Raw genomic sequence first — 19,213 nt, forward strand, 5'->3', positions numbered from 1 at the left:
TTATATTGCCAGACTGTCTAAGGATTTTGTGCTTGCATGCCTCACATGTGGCAGCGTATCGCAACTATCGTATACAAGAGATATCGATAATTTTTTCTACCATAACTAGCGTGCTGATAGCCGGCAAAAATTGCAAGCAAAGCATCATCAAAATTTGCGAATTTTTGAGGAGAAGTGAAATTTGTTCGGTGCTGCAATTGAAATATTAATGCGTATACTGCACACCGCAAAGGCGTTACGCACTATATTCCATCGTAGCTATAGTAATAGCACGCCAATTAGAACGGTAAGTACATATGTATGCGTGGTTATGTTCATATGCCGGTGACGGGGGCGGAACGTAATTTTTTTTTTTTTTTTTTTTTGGCGAACAAAGGGAAACCGTTTGATTTTTGGATTCTAAAAATAGATAAGACATTTGCACAAAACGTCTTTGTTGCTGTCTAAACTCTTTGAATGCACAAATATATGCACACATACATTGTTGTTCGCCTTTGTTAAATTGGAGACGAAATCTGAAAAGATTTTCGAGCACCCGCTTAGATAGGCGCAGATCCACTTGTTGGTCTCCGTATTTTTCACACAAGGTCACGACGTTTGCGATGTCATTGCGCTATAGCATTGATGACGTCGCAAATGATGTGAACTGGACGCTTATCAGGCTGTGCCATATTCGGCAGCTGGCAAGTCGAAATTGTTATTATATTTTGTTTTATTGCCCCGCTCGCAATTGCAGACGCTGTTTTTATGCATTGATATTTTTTATTTATAGATTAGAACATGTTTTTTGTTATGACTAATAGAGTGCGTTGGGCTGTATTATAAATTCTGAGTGATTTTTTTATTCATATTGTTTTTTATGAAAAACGCGTTTTTGGCAAGACTATAAAATGACGACGACCGCATACCCTTAACAATTACATATCTACGCTTAAGAAAAACATGATCGTGATGAGGTCTTTAAGGTCTTATCAAAACCGTATAATAAAATTTGTCAGGAATAAAAATATATTTAAGAAAGAAACAAGAATTTTAATTTTATTGATTTTTTGAGTGTTTATTAAAGTATTCATTAATATTTATGAATTAGTAGCACTTGCAGTAAATAAAAATTGTTAAAATTGGAGGTAAGTAAGTTTTTTCCGTATGTAGTATGCTTTATTTTATGGAAGAACTATAAAAACCTGTGAAACTTATATAAACATGAATTGTGTCAATTCTTTATTGTGGCCTGTAAACCCCACAAACTGATTTTTTTCACTACGCCCATGGTAATGATTAGAACGGGAGTCAAATCAGCTATTTCAATCAAACTGTGTCATGTGCACATGTTTACAGTACAAAGTCGTTTGTTTGTGCCAATCTGGAGTATCATAAACAGTACTAAATCAAAGATTAACAGTGTTAAGGTGGTGGCGCGCTAAAATGCTGGTGAACTAAGCATTAATCCATTTCTACACTCGTTGCAGATGGCCACGGACATCAAGTTTAATGCGTCCCTTACACGCACGGATCCGCAGCAGCAGCCGGTGCTGATTATTGGCCAACTACGTCATCTGAACCTGCTCAAGTTCGGCCAGCTTGCCAGCAAATTGGAGCCGCGTGTCAGTGAGGAGACATTCAAGAATGCCATCGCTTGCCTGCATCCGGCGCCAACGGACAAGTGTTCGCTTTATCTGGATGTGGCCACAGTGGCTGCGTTGCCTTTGAAGGCGTCGCGACACAACACCGCCTCGCGGGCGCACTCCATAACGCGCCTGGTGAAGAACCATGTGCTCAATGTGAATGAGGAGAGTGTTGTGTTAGTTTGCGAGCGTGAGAACATCTTTGCCAGTGCCTGTGCTGTGGTTCGTGCCTTTCCACTTTACTCCCGCAAAACGGGCAACGGCAACGGTGCCAGGTCGCCTGCAATAGACGGTGGCGACGGGCAATCGTCGCGCTCTGTGGTCAACGTAGAGTTTGTTGTCATTGACAAAGATGGTTGCGTACAGGAGGAGCCTCTCAGCCAGGATGAGCTCAAGTGCCTGCACGAGACGGCACGTGGTATACGCCTCGCCGCACGCATTGTGGACACGCCCTGCAACGAAATGAATGTGGATCACTTTATTCAAAATGTCAACGAGTTTGCCAAAGAGCTTTCTCTGCAGCCGCAAGTCATTCGCGGCGAAGAGCTACAAGAGCGCGGCTTTGGCGGCATTTATGGCGTGGGCAAGGCGGCGGCTGTGCCGCCAGCTCTTGTCGTGCTCTCACATGAGCCCAAGGGTGCACAAGAAACTATTGCGCTGGTCGGCAAGGGCATTGTCTACGATACCGGCGGCCTGAGCATTAAGGGCAAAACGGCTATGCCGGGCATGAAACGGGATTGCGGTGGTGCAGCAGCTATTCTGGGTGCCTTCTATGCGGCCGTCAAGTGCGGTTTCAGGGATAACTTGCATGCCGTCTTTTGTTTGGCCGAAAACTCTGTGGGTCCAAATGCTACGCGGTAAGCGGGCGTGTTATCAATTATTGCCTTAACTAATCCTTTCATTGTATTATTCACGCAGACCCGACGATATACACACCTTGTACTCGGGTCGTACTGTGGAAATCAACAATACGGATGCTGAAGGTCGTTTAGTGCTCGCCGATGGCGTTTGTTTTGCCAATAAGGATCTTAAGGCAAACATTATTCTTGACATGGCCACGCTGACGGGCGCTCAAGTAAGTAAACTCATATTTTATAATATTAACTACAGCTGTAAATGCAACTCAGCTTGGGGTGAGATGATCTTCTTTCTATTTGTAATGACACGAATTTGTCTGCTAATCCTATAGCTTCTACGAACTTTTCTGTGAACATAAACCATATATGTTAAGTACGTGTCAGAATTATTAAATTTATAAGCCAAACAATGCAAATGGATAACAATCTTACTTACTCTACGTGTATAACGGAAAAATACAATGCAGTATTGAATTGTGCACCATAGTTTATTCTCATGGTAAATTTCTTGCAGCATTAAAATTGAGCACAGCAAGAATATTTCATAGATTCTGTTGAATTAACAATTATGTTATCCAGTCGGCATATAAATCTCTTCTAATTTTAACTCCATAATCTTGGGTATTTGCAAAGAAGTATTCATTATGCACCAAATTCTATCTCATGGTAACTTCCTATTGCATTAACGTTGAGCATGTTAAGAATACTTCGTAGATTCTTTAGAGTTACAATTTTTTTTTTACATGTATCTTAAGAATTTGCAATGAAGTATTGACTTAGGTTATCTTGCATAAAGTATTGACTTAGGTTATCCTGAACATGCTACTATCATGAACTTTGCCATGAACATTTAAAAGATATTTAATCGATTTTAAAAAATTATCAAATTTAGAAGCTAGACTGCATTTCTGTCTGCTGCAGTTTCTTGATACTAGCAGCTAACGTGTTTGCTTTATTCTAGACATATTTTATCCCATCATATCTCATCAAATTCTCTAGTCAGCTGTCGAATGTAGTTTTGCTTCGCGTTTCTTAGCGTGACGAACTTTATATAACCTCTTGGCCGTACTCTGCATTTTTCCTATGTTCGTAAATGGAAAATTTATGCCACGTTTTATAAAAGTCACGAGGTTAATTGGCAAAAATAAATTGCAAATTTGGTTTTTTTTCGGCGGCAACTTGAAGTAGCAGCAGGAGCAGCAGCGGAAGAAGCGAAAGAAGCAGCAGCAGCAGTTGCCGCCGCGTATGCACAACAGCAACAATGAAGGCAACGAGGCAAACCCGTTTTGCGGTTATTGCTGGCGTTTGGTGGTGGGGTTGTTGGTAGGTCGCGGGGCGTGGCGGGTGGTGCGATTGCTGCGAATGCATCAGCAGGAGGTGGGGCCATTGGCTGACTGGGATGGCGCACAATTACCATAAATCTTGGATGCAATTTGCTTAAAATATGATGCCAATTTGCGTTATTTGTGGTTCGATGGGAAATAAATCGAAACTGGTCAGGGATAGCGAACAGGACAAGGCACGAAATGGCTAAGGATTCCTCCTGTCGTGTCCTGCAATAAGAAAACAAAAAAACTACGACTCAAACTCGTTGCGATTGCAAGTAAAATTGTTAAGCAAAACTAGTCGACACTCGTGTCTTTTTTTTTTTTTAGCTTTTCATGCAGTTTCTGTAAAATTGTTTAGAATTTGTTTTGACGCTTGTTGTGTTTAATTTCATTACACACGGTCACACATACACTCCGACAGACACACACATACACACAGACATTCAACTGGCCCAACACTTTTGCAACATGCAATAATATTAATTGCCAACATTGGTGCAACTGCGAATGCAGCAACAACAATAAGGAACAAAAGCAATAAAGTACGAAATAAAACTAAACTCGCCTAAAATATACCCTTTATTTAGTATATGTTCTTTTTATTTTTCTACACCAACTCTTTTTTTTATGCTAAGCAAAAGAATATACTCATCTCTGCCAATATCGCCTTTTTATCGCCTGCTCTCCTCCTTTCTGTAGTCTGGAGGATAGCTTGAAGGATTTTTTTTGACTACGGTATTAAACTTTTAACAAGCGCAACCTAAAACAGGATACAATTTTAATACAGTTTTCTCATATTATCTTCCTGGCGATATTCCTATTCTTATTCTTAATGATTTTTTATTCGATTCAATTTGAAGGCAGGATATTAAGCGTAAAGCTTAAATTGCCTTTAAAATGTGCTATATAAAAAAAAAAACTCACATCACTTTTAACTTACGCGAAGAAGCCCTCTCCTACAATTATATAGGGTATGTTGAAACAAGCAACAAACAGCAGCCAACACTTTTGGTCTTTTTACATTTTATGTTGCTGCTGCTTGTTACACCTTTTGTTGTTGTTGTGTTTGTGTGCTGATGTGTGCATTGGTGTGTGTGTGTGTGTGTTGCTTTCATTTGTCCAGCTGTAGTTTAACACGCGCTATAGAGTCCTTGGCTGGTCTTGGTACTGGTTCTGGTCGTGGTCCTGCTTCTGGTCCTGGCTCTCTCTTGTTTGAGTGTTGCTTGTGCTAAATAACCTTGCACCTTTTTATTGCTGGTCGCGTCGGAAGCTCGCAATTTTGGCATCGCAACCATGCATCGCCGCTTGGCTGCCCCCATTGTCCTGCATCCAAAGCAGCCCCTGATCCAGTGTGGCGGGCATGTTGCCACCTTTATTGTGTTAGTTGCTGTGCAGCTTCATTGTTAGCAATCGGCTTGAATATTGCATGTTTTCCATCAGTTCGTATGGCCAAGCCATTAAGGCACTATGTTTTTCTTATTTCCACTGGCACATATTAAATTTGTTTTCTTCTCACTTACAGGGCGTTGCAACAGGCAAATATCATGGCGCCATATTGACAAACTCGGAGCCATGGGAATCAAAGGCATTGCAGGCCGGACGCAAATCCGGCGATTTATTGGCGCCCATTATTTATTGTCCTGAATTGCATTTCTCCGAATTTGCATCGGCCATTGCTGATATGAAAAACTCTGTAGCGGTAAGTGCAGCCCACAAAAAAAGAAGAGACGAATTTCAAGTACTTGACAATCAAACGCCACACATCAAACACTGCACACACACGCGCCCACAAACACCCACACGCACACACAAATACCCACACCTTTAAGGCGTATGTGTGATAAAAAAAAGTATAGACCGTTTTTTATGTCCTCAATTTTTTTCTGTTAACATTATGGTATTTGGCACAAAAACTGTGCCACTTGATTGCAAAGTCTGAAAATATCGACTCTATCATTTTTTATACATCTCATTTAAGCGATCAAATTAGAACAGTTTAACATTCAGCATTTTATGCCTTATGACATTTTAATGAAGAACAAAAAAAAAAAAAACTAGGCGGAATATAGAACATTTATGAATCTACGAAACATAATATGGCTGCAATCAGTTTCTATCAGTCTTTTTGTATGCGAAATTTAGGAGCCATATTATGTAGTGGCTCAGTGTTGTTGATGACATTGTCATGCACGTATATATGTAAGGAGCAAGGTGCAATTAACAAATGTGAAGCTCGATCATTTATTTTTGTGCACACTTCGTGCTGAAATTTTCATACCAAACAAATCTAGAATATGTCTGATTGGCCAATTTGAACACAATTCAATTTTTTCTAATGAATTAATAAAAAGTACATTATATTTTTTGACAGTAAAAATATATAAATTAAAATTTACATAATCAGCTTTAGACCATGCATGATCAAATTTATTTTGCAAGAATTAAATGTTGATTTTTATTTTTCAAAAATATAAATCATTGAAGTGCCTTTTTAGGGGTAACCACTGTATTTGATGTACATAAATAACATTTCTTTCATTTGGAAATACTGTGCTTGGCCAAACGGGACACATAATTTCTTAGAGAATATTTCAAAAGAAATATGGTTTATTTGCAATGCATATTTTGTGTTCTAAACACAAAACAAACTCTCGTAAATACACCAGCATATATAATACACAGTTTTAATTAACTTTGTCAGGGTCAGTCGAGGTATATTTTTTTTATATTTTTTATCGCTGCAATGTTGCGAAAAATGATGGACGTCATGTTCGGTTTAAAGATTGATTAGTATTACTGTGATTTATGCCATACACACACACACACACACACATGCTGCGCCCTTACACATGCTTCCCTGTGCTCACATGTATCAAAAACTTTGGCGTTCAATCTACGCTTTGTAAAAGTAATGGGACGGCTGAGTCGGGGGGTTTGTTTGCTGTTGCTGCTGCTGTTGCAGCTGCTATGGTGCGTATGGGGCCTCAAGCTACACCACAACAGCAAGCAAATCGAGTTACCTTATTGTACGTCTAAAACGCTTCGGATCAATGGTCATTCATCATTGTCACGCCATGGGCGACTGTCGGGCAACTCTGTTGCCTTGCATGTGCCTGGCTGGGTGCGTAGGTTGCTGCCAGGTTGGCCCCCGACTGCCAGTTAGGTCAAGTGGCGTGGCAGCTTTGGCTGCCTGCCCATTTCGTACACCAGTGGAAGCTGCCTGACATCTGCCTGGCTCTAGCCAACCAAATTGCCCCAACTGACCCACCTGCTCGCCTGGCTGTTGGCTGTTTGATTTTTTGACCACTTTGACGCTCGTTGTTTTTGTCTTTACTGGCAGTAAAAGAAATAAGCAAGTACCCCCAAGCTGCCCATCCGTTTGTCCAGTTACGCAACCCCCTTCTGTATTTGATGTGTCATCAGCGCTCCTTGCGCCGCGCACTTTGTCAACGTGCCTGTGCCTGTGATAAAGTGCTTTAAACTTAAAATGCATTCAACGTTAAATGCAAAAAAGCTGAATTGAAACCACAAGCAACAAAAAAGATAGCAAAAAAATACAGACGAATCCCGAATACTTAATGCTCTTTCCGACATTTTAATTGAACGGGTGCCTATGAAAGAAGCTCCCTACATACTTCCTAATTTAGTGCCTATACAGAATTTGTCAAAATCTGAGCTCAACGAATGACCCCGTTTTTTTACAGGGTGTTGCATCAATCAGTTAGTCAATCAGTCAGTAATCAATCAAAAGTTAGATTTCCAGTTCTTACAGCTCCGTCAGTACAAAACATTTACTTACATCACTAAAGATCACTTCTGGGGATGAGTCAGTCTGTTAAGCACTAATCAGTCAATCAGTCGGTCAGTCAGTCAGTCAGTCAGTCAATCAGTCAGTTAATAAGTCAGCTGGTACTGCTTGCTGACTTATTTCTGACTGCTTTCCAGCTGTTACCGTTTTCGCGGTGCGTTAATCATCAATTGATCAGTCAGTCAATCAGGCAATCAATCAGTCAGTCAGTCAGTATAAAATGATTTATATATATTAATATATATTATTCACTGCATAAAATTCATTTAGGTCCCGCCAAATTTATTAATGTGTCCCGTCCCGATTTGTCCTAAAATAATCCCAACCGTTCTTATCCTCCAGGATTTTATTCCTTCGATAAATTAATTATTTTAATGGCCAAGTAATTTCGGGATCCGAAATGTTATATCGCTCTAACACATTTCGCATATTTAGAAAATCCTTTTCCGCTCTATATACATATAAGTTTTGTCGTTATACCCTACGTAGCTAGGGTATACAAATTGCAGCTGACACCCTTTCTTTTTTTGCTGTTGCTATCCGCCAAATTCGCACGAGTTGCGTTTAAATTACATGAGTTTTTTGTGCTTTGGCAGCTCGTCGCTAGTTCCCCACTAAATGGACGGATTATGAGTGTTGTTAGTGGTTGGTGGTTCGTTTGGAGGCAGCTACCGCGTTTTTTCCCGTTGTAAATTTTTTTTTTTTGCGCCATCTGCTGTTGGCTCATTTTGACGAGCGTTTGGTGTTTGGTGGGCCGTCGCTAGGCTGTTTTGGCCAGCAGAATGCGGACGGATACTTGTCCGTTAGTCTGGCTTTTAAATAACTGACTGCAATTTGTTTTACGCCGTTTCTGATTTGTGCTGTGATCTGGTCCCTGGGCACAGGCTGTGGGTTTGATTTGGAGGTCAGGCCATCATTAGCTTTGTTGTGGCTGCGGTTAACACGTTGCGTGCTTTTTTTTTGGTGCCTATTTTCGGCTTTTGTTTTAAAGACAGATAAATATGGATGTAGGAAAAGAGAACGAGACGCATTGATGTGAGAAGGGAACTATTTTGTGTATATAACAAATTATTGAAAAATTGATTAAATATTTATTTTTAATAAATACAGTTTTTATTTTTCATCTGAAATGTTATCTACAAAATCTGGTTATGCATAAGCAAATATTGCATGAATATCAAAGCATTTTTAAATTTTGAATTTAGCAAGTCAAATCACATTTTTATATAAATTAAATAAATTTTAAATTTATATTTACTATTCTGAGCATTATGCTCAATAACTTTTATCGTATCTGAAGTAGAAGAATAGATTTGAGATTTATTTCATTTTTTTTTTTTACGTTAAATAAGTTAAGCATAAAGCAGTCAACAACTAGAAAAGCAACAATCAAAGAAGTAAATAAAACGATAAAATGATTTGAAGGTTTCAGATTGTTTCTCAATTTCGAGTCAACACCCAGCGACAGGCGAAATCGTCGAGCGCCGAGTACAACGCAAAGTTACTCAAATTTTATGACTGTGAAATTTTACCATTGTTGGTAATTGATTTTTATGTTAAATCGTAAAAAGCAGCAAGCGCACAAACCAGGGAGCATGAATTTTAGATAAACCCATCGAGCAAGCAAAGCAACGTGTTGCGGTGCGCGTCTGTTTGTGTGCGGAAACGGGGCGTATGCGTAATTGCTTTCTTTGTTTTTATTTTTTTGATACACTTGCCTGCAGTTTATTATATATTAGTGAAGAAATATGCAAACCCATAAACTTTCGTCTCCCAGTTATATGTTACTCTTCCGCTTGATAATCTGAATCAATTGTCCATTTTGAGCAGGAATTGGAATAAGAAATTAAGACAGAAAACGCTGATATGTTTAAGTTGCACATTTAACGTGTAATATCATTGTGCTTAGGTGTTTCGCTTAAAGGTCAATTCAAGTTTTACAAGAGTATTTCATATTCGGCACCCACCAAAAAAATAAACTTCTTGCCTGAAACGCAGTTTGTAAATTTTTATTAAGCGGTAACATTTTAAATTCAATTGTACGGCGACTTTTTACGCTTTTTAATGAATTAAATTGAACTTTTTATGCGCCAAAGTTTTTTTTTTTTTATGTTCAGGGCTTTCATTTTTTTTAAATAAATTTTTATTTTTACGCGGCGACCTCAAGGCGCCAAATATGATATTTTGTTTGGCTTTGGTGTTTGTTTTCTCAGTTACTGTTGTTGATTAAATAATGCCAACAGTTTATAAATAATGCTCAAGCTTAGTGATTCAGTGGTTTAAATGCAGATTTTAAGTTCCGGCAAGCTTCGGCACAACCGTAAGTCACGTAATTTGCGCAATGTCCCGCGATTTCCGTAGCCTACTTAGGGGGGCCCTCTGCTGCGAAAGCTTCAGCAATTCTGACTCCGGCGACTTTGTTAACACAAATCTTTCCGCTTGTTATGTGTTGGTTTCCGTTCAACTTTAGCACGTCTCTTAGGCAGGCACAAAATGAAAAGAAAGAAAAAAAAAACACAGGGAAAAGGGAAAAAGAAAGGAAAATAAACCATGCCCGTCGTGCGCATTGACTGTTTCTAATATTTTCGTTTTGCTCTTTTGCCTTTTCCGTGGCGAAAAGTTTTTAAAGCGCCGCGACATTGGGGGAAAATTGAATAAAAACGTTTGTCGCTTTTAGCGTGCTGCGACCAGGCCACGTCCCAGCCGTCCCACTCAGCCTGTGCAAATCCTTCTGACGCCCATTCGATGAATGTGTAATTGATACTGAAACCAGTCAAAGGCATCCAATACATTGATGCCCGAAGGCATTGAGTCGCTCGCCCGCACGTTTGCCCCCGTTTCAGTGCAAGGCACGCGGAAAGTGTGGCAAGTGTTGATATCATCTTCTCAAGCATCATGTTAAGTTTAGCTGTTGTTGCCTTAAAGATTTAAGGATCCCTTTAATTCGACCAAACATCTACCAAATTCCAGTTTTAGTTATTTTTTTAAGAAAAACGTCTTTATCTTCTAATAGAGTGTCAAATAATGAGCATTTCAGTCAAAATTTTGAGTTTTTATTTATACTCCTCGCTTCCGTTTAATTTTCCTAGTTAGTTTTTCCCAAAGCGTTGCTTTTTATTTTGATTATTGCTTGAATTATTGCTATTTATTTATACTTTATCCATTTTTGCTTTTCGATACATTTTTACTATTCTATTCCTTTTATGTTTAATTTTCGCTTTTCTTCTTTCTTCGCCTTGTTTTTATTTTCATTTGCTTGCGTTTCTTCTTGTTTCGCTTGTTTTCAATTAAACTGTTTGCTTCTTTTCCCCCTTCTACTTGCTTCCAGCTTCATTTCTCTTTGCTACTTCTTTAGCTTTACTTTAGGCTCAATTTGTTTGCTTCGTTTCATCATTTGTTTTGCTTTTAGCTTAATTTCTTGCTTAGCTTCTTCCTAAGCTTAGCTTTCAGCCTCGTTTTTGCTTCGCTTCTTCGACGTTTTTGGTTCAATTTTTGCTTAATTTTTTACTTTGCTTCTCCTTTTTTCTTGGCTTTATTTTTTTCTTCGCTTCTTTCTTTTCGGTTTTTAGCTTCTTTTGCTTCGCATCTCCCTTTACTTTTAGGTTTTTATTCCTTCGCTTAACCTTTGAATATGTTAAAGGGGTCCTGCTTGTTCATTTTGTTGCTTGTTGCTCACTTATCTTTTTACTTACTTACTTACTTCCCTCTTTGTTCTTCAAACTTCGCTTATTCCATCGCTTCATTTTAATACCCTGAACCCATTAAAAATGGGTATAAGGGTATATTGTATTTGTGGAAAATTCAAATGTATGTAACAGGCAGAAGGAAGCATCACCAAACTTGACATTTAGCTTCTAAAATATAATATATATATATGCATTCGATGTTGGAAGAAGAGGGTTCAGGGTATTATCTGGTCGGGAGCTCCCGACTAGAACCTCTTGTTACTTCTTTACACTAAATGATTTGCAGTTCGGTTTTCTTTCACTCACTTTGCTTCTCGCTTCTATTATAACCGAGAGTTGATGTATAATTCCGTCTTCAATTTTAATTATGTTATTTAATTGAATTATTGTTAATTAGCGAAGTATTTCTGAATAAAGGCGTGGAATATTCTGATATTTGGTGATAGCTTACATAGATATAGAAAGCGAGGCACGTTTATTTTGCCTGCTAATTAAAATCTACGTTAATCGTAAATGGAGCGAGTCGCTTTCCACAACGGATGGCATCAACTCAAAAATTTCCATCGCTTCTGGTATGTGACACACGTGGCGCGTGTGACAGAAGTGTGCGGCACGGGGCAAGGGCACGGGCACGGCGCATGAGGCATTGGTTTTGGTCACGTAGTTAACCGCAATTAGTTGCCGACCCATTGCCAGACTATATATGTGGCTGGGTGTGGATGGGGTGTGCGCTTTGCCTAGCTATTCGGCTATTTACAAAAGGTTGACACAATCAATGCGTTGCGTAATGCAATCAATGCTAATGACATTACGTTGACAAATGTTTGCCATTATTGATGAAAGCGCATAGGCCGCACTGGCAGTCGGTTGACTGAGCTGATTTCAGCAGTGGCCCAGACCAATCGTATTGAGAAAATTGTTAAAAGCCTTTAATTAAAATTAACTACACATGAGGGATACACGACGCCGAGGCGATCCGTTTTATAGTCACTAACAGTGAACATGGCTTGAAACATCTTGAATTTAATGCCAACGAACTATCCAGTTCGTATAGAAATGTTTGAAAAAAGCAGATGTCCTTTTTAATATCCATTAAATAAGGGTAAAAGCCGAGAAAGTGAATTTTGCTATGATGACACTTATTTCGAAATATCGATAAATATCGATTTGATAACCAGGCTTTTTAATCATATTTCTGTTATAAAGAGATTTATTATGTAGGTTATTGTAGAATACAGATGGAGATATCAATTGCATGACTGATCTTTAAATTAACATCAATAAAATATTATTTGAGGAGAATTTTGATTCCTAGTTTTATCTGTACACCAGTCTAAATGAGATATTTATAAAAATCGCAGATTTGTTTTTACAAAAATAAAGCCTAGGTTAGCCGATTTATAAAAATCGCAGATTTGTTTTTACAAAAATAAAGCCTAGGTTAGCTGGGTCGGAGGTATTCTTAAATCGGGTTTGCTCAAATTTGACAGCTTATGAAACAAGGTTGTTAATTATCAGCAATTCAATTAGAAAGACATTCAAAATGCATCGCACAATTCTAATTGGATTGTTGTGGGAAGGCACATAAAACTTTTGAAAACTAACAAAATCGATTACATTTAATTCGCATATTCAACAACAAAATCTAAACAAGTTGCGAGTGGTCTGGGAGTTAGTTGGCCCAATACATTTTCAAGTTTTGCGGCAAGTTTGATAACAAAAGGCAGGCTCAAGTTTGTTAGCTAAAACCGCCAAAAGCAGTTGAAACATCGATAACAATAAGAATAACAACAACAACAACAACAAAAGCACTAGCAATGATAACAACGATAACTAAAGCACCAGCAACAACAACTACGACAAAATGCGGCAGCAATCGTTGGCTTGAATAGACTTTTGACTTCCGCTGCATGACGAAAGACTTTTCGTGGTGCCTGTTTCTATGCAAGTGTGTGATGTGTGTGTGTGTGTGTGTTGTATGAGTGTGTGTTCGTGTTCGTTGTATGAGTGCCTGTGTGTGTGTTTGACTATCGAGCGTTGTCATGCAATATTCAGTGCAAGGCGTCTCCTGTTAATCTTGTTGTTGTTGTTCCGACGGTCCTGTCTGCTGCAGAATTGAGTCGGACGTCTTCTTTTTGGCCGAGTGTGTAAAAAGTATCTTCATATATGTATGTGCGTGTGTTTTGGTTTCTTTTTTATATATATTCATGTGATGTACAGTCGGCCATCAATGCCCATTTTGGAATAAAAATACGCAGAAAGCTCGGTATTTGCGGAATCAAAAAGATCAAAAAATTCAACATCTTTTTTATCCCTTAATATTATGTGGTATTTATATATATATATATATTTTTTTTTTTTATATTTATATATACAATAAAAAAAAGATGGTTGTTTCAGCTTAGCATCGGTTGAATTTATTATGTTCTTAGTACGCTTAACAAATAAAATTAGTTTTATGAAAAATTTTTAAAATATAAAAAAATCAGGTTATATATTAAAAGTTTAGTACTTATGGATGTGTTTTATCTGGTTTATGTACCGAACATAAATGATGTCAACTTTTTGATCAACATTTTTTATACACCACAATTAATACTTTACAGAAATTTCTGTTTGTTCAATATCAAATGTTAGTTTTGTTTCGCAACCTGGAATACTAAAAAATCTATCTGCAATTATTTGCAGATTTTCAGATCAATTTGGCCCATTGTCAACGATGGTATTTTATGTTTTCCATTTAAGCGTTGTAATTTCCGCTCAAGTTAGAGGAGCGACAGTTTCCGTTACTTGGTAGCTGGCATATAATTTAGGCATTAGCACATCCTAACATCTATATAGTGATATATTTATATATATGCCTTGTGTATAATATATACATATGTGTATGTGTATGTTTCAGCATATACAATTTATTTCCTTGCTGCGCTGCACTGCAGGATGCTTTTTAATATTGAAGATGCTGCTAACGTTTACTTGTTGCATTTTTATTTTGCGTATACCCTGTAAACATGAAATGCGTACAACAGATGTTGTAACAGTTGTGGCTATATGTTAAAGGAAGCATTTCATTATAAATCGGCGTAATGAGCTGAGATAAGGTAGACATGGTTTCTGTTTCTCTAGATCCAGAAGTTAGAGATCAAAAGACTGACAGACATGGATAAATCCACTGGGTTTGTGATACCCAAGGGTATAATAAACGAGCACCCGAAACACGGACACTTCTTGAGGAACCATTTTCTTAGTACCCGGTAGAAACGTGTGTGTCTTTACTAAGGGTATTCGAGCATATCAAATTCACCTGTGTTATATTATACTTTTATTACTCTCCCGTCTAATTTAATTGTTGTGTATTTTTTCTTGTAGGATCGCCAAAATGCGCAATCATCTTGCGCCGGCCTTTTTGTGGCTGCTCATTTGGGCTTCGACTATCCCGGCGTTTGGATGCATGTTGATATGGCCACCCCCGTGAATTGTGTAAGTAATTGTGCTAGTACTAAATCGAAATCCCATACTCATACAACTGTTTTGTTGCATTTCTCTCTGGTAGGGTGAACGCGCCACGGGCTATGGCGTCGCCTTGCTCCTTACGCTATTTGGCAGCCACACGAGCTGCGCGCTGTTGCAGTCGATTGCGCCCGGCGATGAGGAGCCTCCATCGAAGCGTATGTGCCGCGATTAGCGTGCAACAATTGCATTGCTGTGAAGTGGAGCGTTTTTGCATTTCAATCAAGTTTAATACACACACAAACACATATACGGATAAACATACACACACATGTCGAAATAAGTTAAAAAGCCAATTGAATTATCTGCCAGGCAATGAAATGAAATTAAACGAAAGGAGAATTAGCATTTGTCACTTGCATTCCTTATGTGCTTGTGTGTGAGTTGTGCAGCCTTTGCTTAAAAGCACACGAATATGCATACACAGATACAGATACACACACACACACACGTGCACACAACCTGCTGTACTTGTACACGTCCCTTTGCTGTTCAATTAGACGACTGCTGTGCGCATTTTCTACCTGTGCCTGGGCGCTTAAGTGGATTCATCATCATCATCATCAACCTGATGCGGATGCAATTGTGTCGACAACAACAAAGATTACAAGAACAACAACAACAACAAAAACAACACGTCAACAGCAGTAGCAGCAGCGTCAACAACAGCACAACAATACAAATTAAATTGCAACATCACTGTGCCACGGCGTCGCGTCGTCTTTGTTGCCTACTTTTGAGAGCGCGCGCGCGAGTCTCGCGGGTTTGTCAGCTGTCAGCGTCAGCGTCAGCGTGAAAGACAGATTCACAGACACGCCCACACAAACGCCAACGCCCACGCACACGCCCCTCAGTGTTTCACTCTCATTTGCTAAATTTCCTATGGACTCTCGCGCCCGCGTTCTCGCCTTTCAATTTACCTTCCGTTTTTCGCGTTTTTAATTCCCTACACCCATTAAAAGTGAGAAACATCGGGTTTAATGAGCTGATTGGGATAACAATGTAAGTCGATCTAGATCTAGAGACTACAGACCTGAAATGTAGGCTTATGCTTATTTGAAATTACTAAAAGAGAAAAAAAGAGAGAAAAAGCTATTGGCAGTTAGAGACAACAGATTTGGAATGTAGGTTTTTATGTAGCATACGCAGATAAAGATCATTTTAAATGCCATTAATGTCGAATTCTTGTCTTGTTTTTGAAACTCGTTTTGGTCATTTTGGAACCAAATTTGGCTTGGCCTAATGCGAGCATACACAGAGCAAGAATTCCAAGATCAACAAATAATTCAACAATGCATTTTCTGTGTATATAAATTCACAGGGTATCTCCGCGTCGGATAACTTTAACGTATACAACCACGGTACTCTTTATTACGTTTGCTTTTGGGGCAGCGCTCTTGCGCTTTTATTGTTTAATTAGCTTGAAATACGTTTATTTTCATTAGTAATTGCTGCAAACAATGCGCGAACCGAGTGCACACGTAAGTGCTGCCAATTTGTTAAACCTTGAAATGCAGCGCAAGTAATGCGCCATTGTGCCAAGCCATCGATTCTAAATGGAAACGGAATTGTTGCCCAGAGTGTGAGGTGTGTTGCGTGTGTGCCACTGACAAATATACGATTAGTAAAAGCAGCAGCGAGTCCTATTCCAAAGTGCATTTAGTCAGGGAATGAGTAATTTGTAAATGTGCTGCAGCATCAAATTCGTAACGTAAACAAGAAGTCTTTGATGGAGAGCACTTGATCGAACGGGCAATATAGATATTCCAACATGTACGACTAGGAGATACCCCTAACTGAGCGCCAAACTGCCGCTACAGATATTTAAGATTCCTTCTATACATATACGCACACAAACACACACATTCATCCTTTGAGAAACGGATGTGCTTCTTTCACTCGCACCACACTGTGAGGAATGTATACTCGAGTAGCTTTCGTGTTTATTGTCTGATGTTTTTAAAAATTTCAGGGCTAATTGTGTCACCCAAATCTTTGACTAGCACACAGCTGTACCTCTAAAAATATTTGTTGTATTCTCAAATTTTAGGGCAATGGGGGGAGGTATGCAATAGATGAACTTGTGTAAATCGAATCAGCTCGTTATACTTGCCTTTATTGGGTCGGAAATAATTTACTTACAAACAGCCAATATGCGCAATTTCAATGCGTTCAGGGTATAAAAACCAGATTGAGCTCAGAAAAAGTGATTAAAGTGCAGTGAAGTGATGTCTTGAGGATTGATGGAAGTTATTTGAAATAATTATGATTATGATAATCTACATAGACTTCATGCTTTCATGCAAAAATGGATTCTCAAAACTTTTTTAATGGATTTTGGTAAGTAAAAATTGTTCTTATCTATAATACTATTTAGTTATATTTGCTTATAGAAAAGGGTTATTAAATTCCGGTAACGATAAGAATGTTGACTAATATATATATCTTAAGTATTATTTTCCTTCTTCCCATTTAATTAATTGCCTCTTCTTATCTAAACTTCTTATGATATTTATTCGGGTAATTATTAATGCAATGCGAATGACCATGTCCCTTACAAATGGTGTACGAGTATATTCATATTTATTTTCCGATGAGCTTATCAAAAATGTTCAATTAAATGTTAGGTATATAATATTAAGTTATATTTTCTGATGTTTGTGCAATGCAAATATCAGGAAGTCTTAACAACATACCTTTATCTATATTTAATGAGCATAGGGTAAACGTGGATTATAATTAATTAATAACAGGTCTGCGCAGCCGGTAGTCTATTTTCTCAGAAAAAGATCTAAGCGTATAGTGCAAAATGGTTTTTGATGAGCGAAAGTAACCATTACATGGTGAGAGCAGCTTTACTAGAGCAGGGAGTCAAGAAGAGCATGATTAATTTCACAAAATTGAGATATCTGTTAAAAAATATTGAGATTTTAGACTGGGAGTAACACATTCTTAAGGATTGACAAAAGATTTGAATTTTAACTAATCGTACCTTGCCTTGAGTCTGGGAATATCATATATTGAAGCTAAGTAAATCGTAGAGCGCTTCACTTGGCTGGTCCCAGCTCTAAAAATCAATTATTTTCATGATGTTCAATATCACAAGCCAAACTAAATTTCGCAATTTAATGTTGTGTAATATAATTTGTGCGTCATGTAGCTAGCATAATTTATTATTTAACACAACACAATACACATACAAGATTCATGTTTTACTCTCGTGTGTTGTTCAACACTGCAAATTGTATACACAATGTCAAACCAACCAAAAAGCATAGTTAGAGCTGTTTATTTGTTTTGTTTGGGTTTGGCAGCTGCGTTTTGTTGCAGTTGTTATGCTTCTTGTTGTGGCATATTTCAATTGAGTGTTTTTTTATACCCTTTTAGAGGGTATCACGATTTTATCACGAAATATGTGACATTTCGGAATGTGTATATTCTTGATCTGTATCAATAGTCGAGTCTGTGTCTGTCTATGTCTATATCTGTGTGTCTGTTGAGGACAGATCGAATCATCTATGACTATATAGGGTAGACCGCTCCAAAGTTAAGTTACGGTGTAGTTAATTTTTTTTCATGACTTCGATCAAAAGCCTCACATATGGCTAAAATCAACCGACAGTATGGAAAACTTTTCTGTTTTTCAAGACATATTTTAAATTAAGAGCTTCACAATTCTTAACAGCATCGTCTATGTAGGGTATTTGATTTTCGGCGTGTCGTAGCTACCTGTGCTTGCATGTTGTTTCGTTTTTTAACTTTCCTTCAACTGGATTGCAACTATGCATATCACTCATACGCCACGTTGGCTGCAACAATTGACCCGACACATGCGCTTGCATCGAAACATGTTGAACCTTTAACGGCTTACGGCAAAGGGAGTCAGTGTCGGCTCAAGGCAAAGGACGCCCGCCCGTTAGCTGCCTGGTCAGCGGCCATAAATATCTTTGTACTGCGCAGCGCATATCTCCCAAAAGGCTAAACGACCATCGTCCATCGTCTATTCCTGGGTTCTCCGTGCAGCACTTGACTTTTGTCGCATTGGCGCCCGGCGCTCCAATGGCACTGACTGCAGTTTTTATACTCTGCACCCATTGAAAGTGGCAGGCAGGCAAAAAGCATCGTTGACTGGTAAAGCGAGTCGTGGTTAGGCTGCCTGTCTGGCGGCTTAAGTCTCTTTGATTTGATCGGTTGGAATCTTCAACTGCAATCGATTTATATTCATTTCTAGTCTGGACTTCCAGACTTCTCTGTAGCTCGTCCGGCTGAAAAGATGACAACATCTTACACTGCTGTAGTAGCAAAAACTACAATATCCATTGACCAAGACGTTTCTTCCAATTTTGCCCTACCCTGCCTGTTAAAGCCGATATTGATGGCTGATTCCTGACAAAACTAA

The 19,213-nt window shown here is 38.6% G+C and overlaps 1 protein-coding gene across 2 annotated transcripts; it reads left to right on the forward strand.

Annotated features, from left to right (window-relative positions):
• Positions 1-95: 95 nt before the first annotated feature.
• On the forward strand, positions 96-15,162 carry grsm (granny smith). Of its 2 annotated transcripts, none has more exons than XM_002056174.4 (6): positions 96-286; positions 1,470-2,482; positions 2,544-2,700; positions 5,333-5,509; positions 14,674-14,784; positions 14,858-15,162. In XM_002056174.4, exons 1-6 carry the CDS (start codon positions 209-211, stop codon positions 14,987-14,989), a joined length of 1,668 nt encoding a protein of 555 aa, XP_002056210.1. In that variant the 5' UTR covers positions 96-208; the 3' UTR covers positions 14,990-15,162. The 2 variants fall into 2 exon arrangements, with proteins under 2 accessions (XP_002056210.1, XP_015026061.1); XM_015170575.3 differs by lacking the exon at positions 96-286 and adding an exon at positions 1,238-1,409.
• The last annotated feature ends 4,051 nt before the right edge of the window (positions 15,163-19,213 follow it).

The sequence above is a fragment of the Drosophila virilis genome, chromosome 2 (genome assembly GCF_030788295.1).
Source record: "Drosophila virilis strain 15010-1051.87 chromosome 2, Dvir_AGI_RSII-ME, whole genome shotgun sequence".
Lineage (NCBI taxonomy): Eukaryota > Metazoa > Arthropoda > Insecta > Diptera > Drosophilidae > Drosophila > Drosophila virilis.

Excerpts from the sequence above, each read along its gene's own strand:
- grsm (XM_015170575.3), top strand. The coding sequence starts at position 1,269 with ATGGTAATGATTAGAACGGGAGTCAAATCAGCTATTTCAATCAAACTG. Across the intron at positions 1,410-1,469 it reads CAAAGATTAACAGTGTTAAG|ATGGCCACGGACATCAAGTT; the intron begins GTGGTGGCGCGC and ends CACTCGTTGCAG. Across the intron at positions 2,483-2,543 it reads GTGGGTCCAAATGCTACGCG|ACCCGACGATATACACACCT; the intron begins GTAAGCGGGCGT and ends TTATTCACGCAG.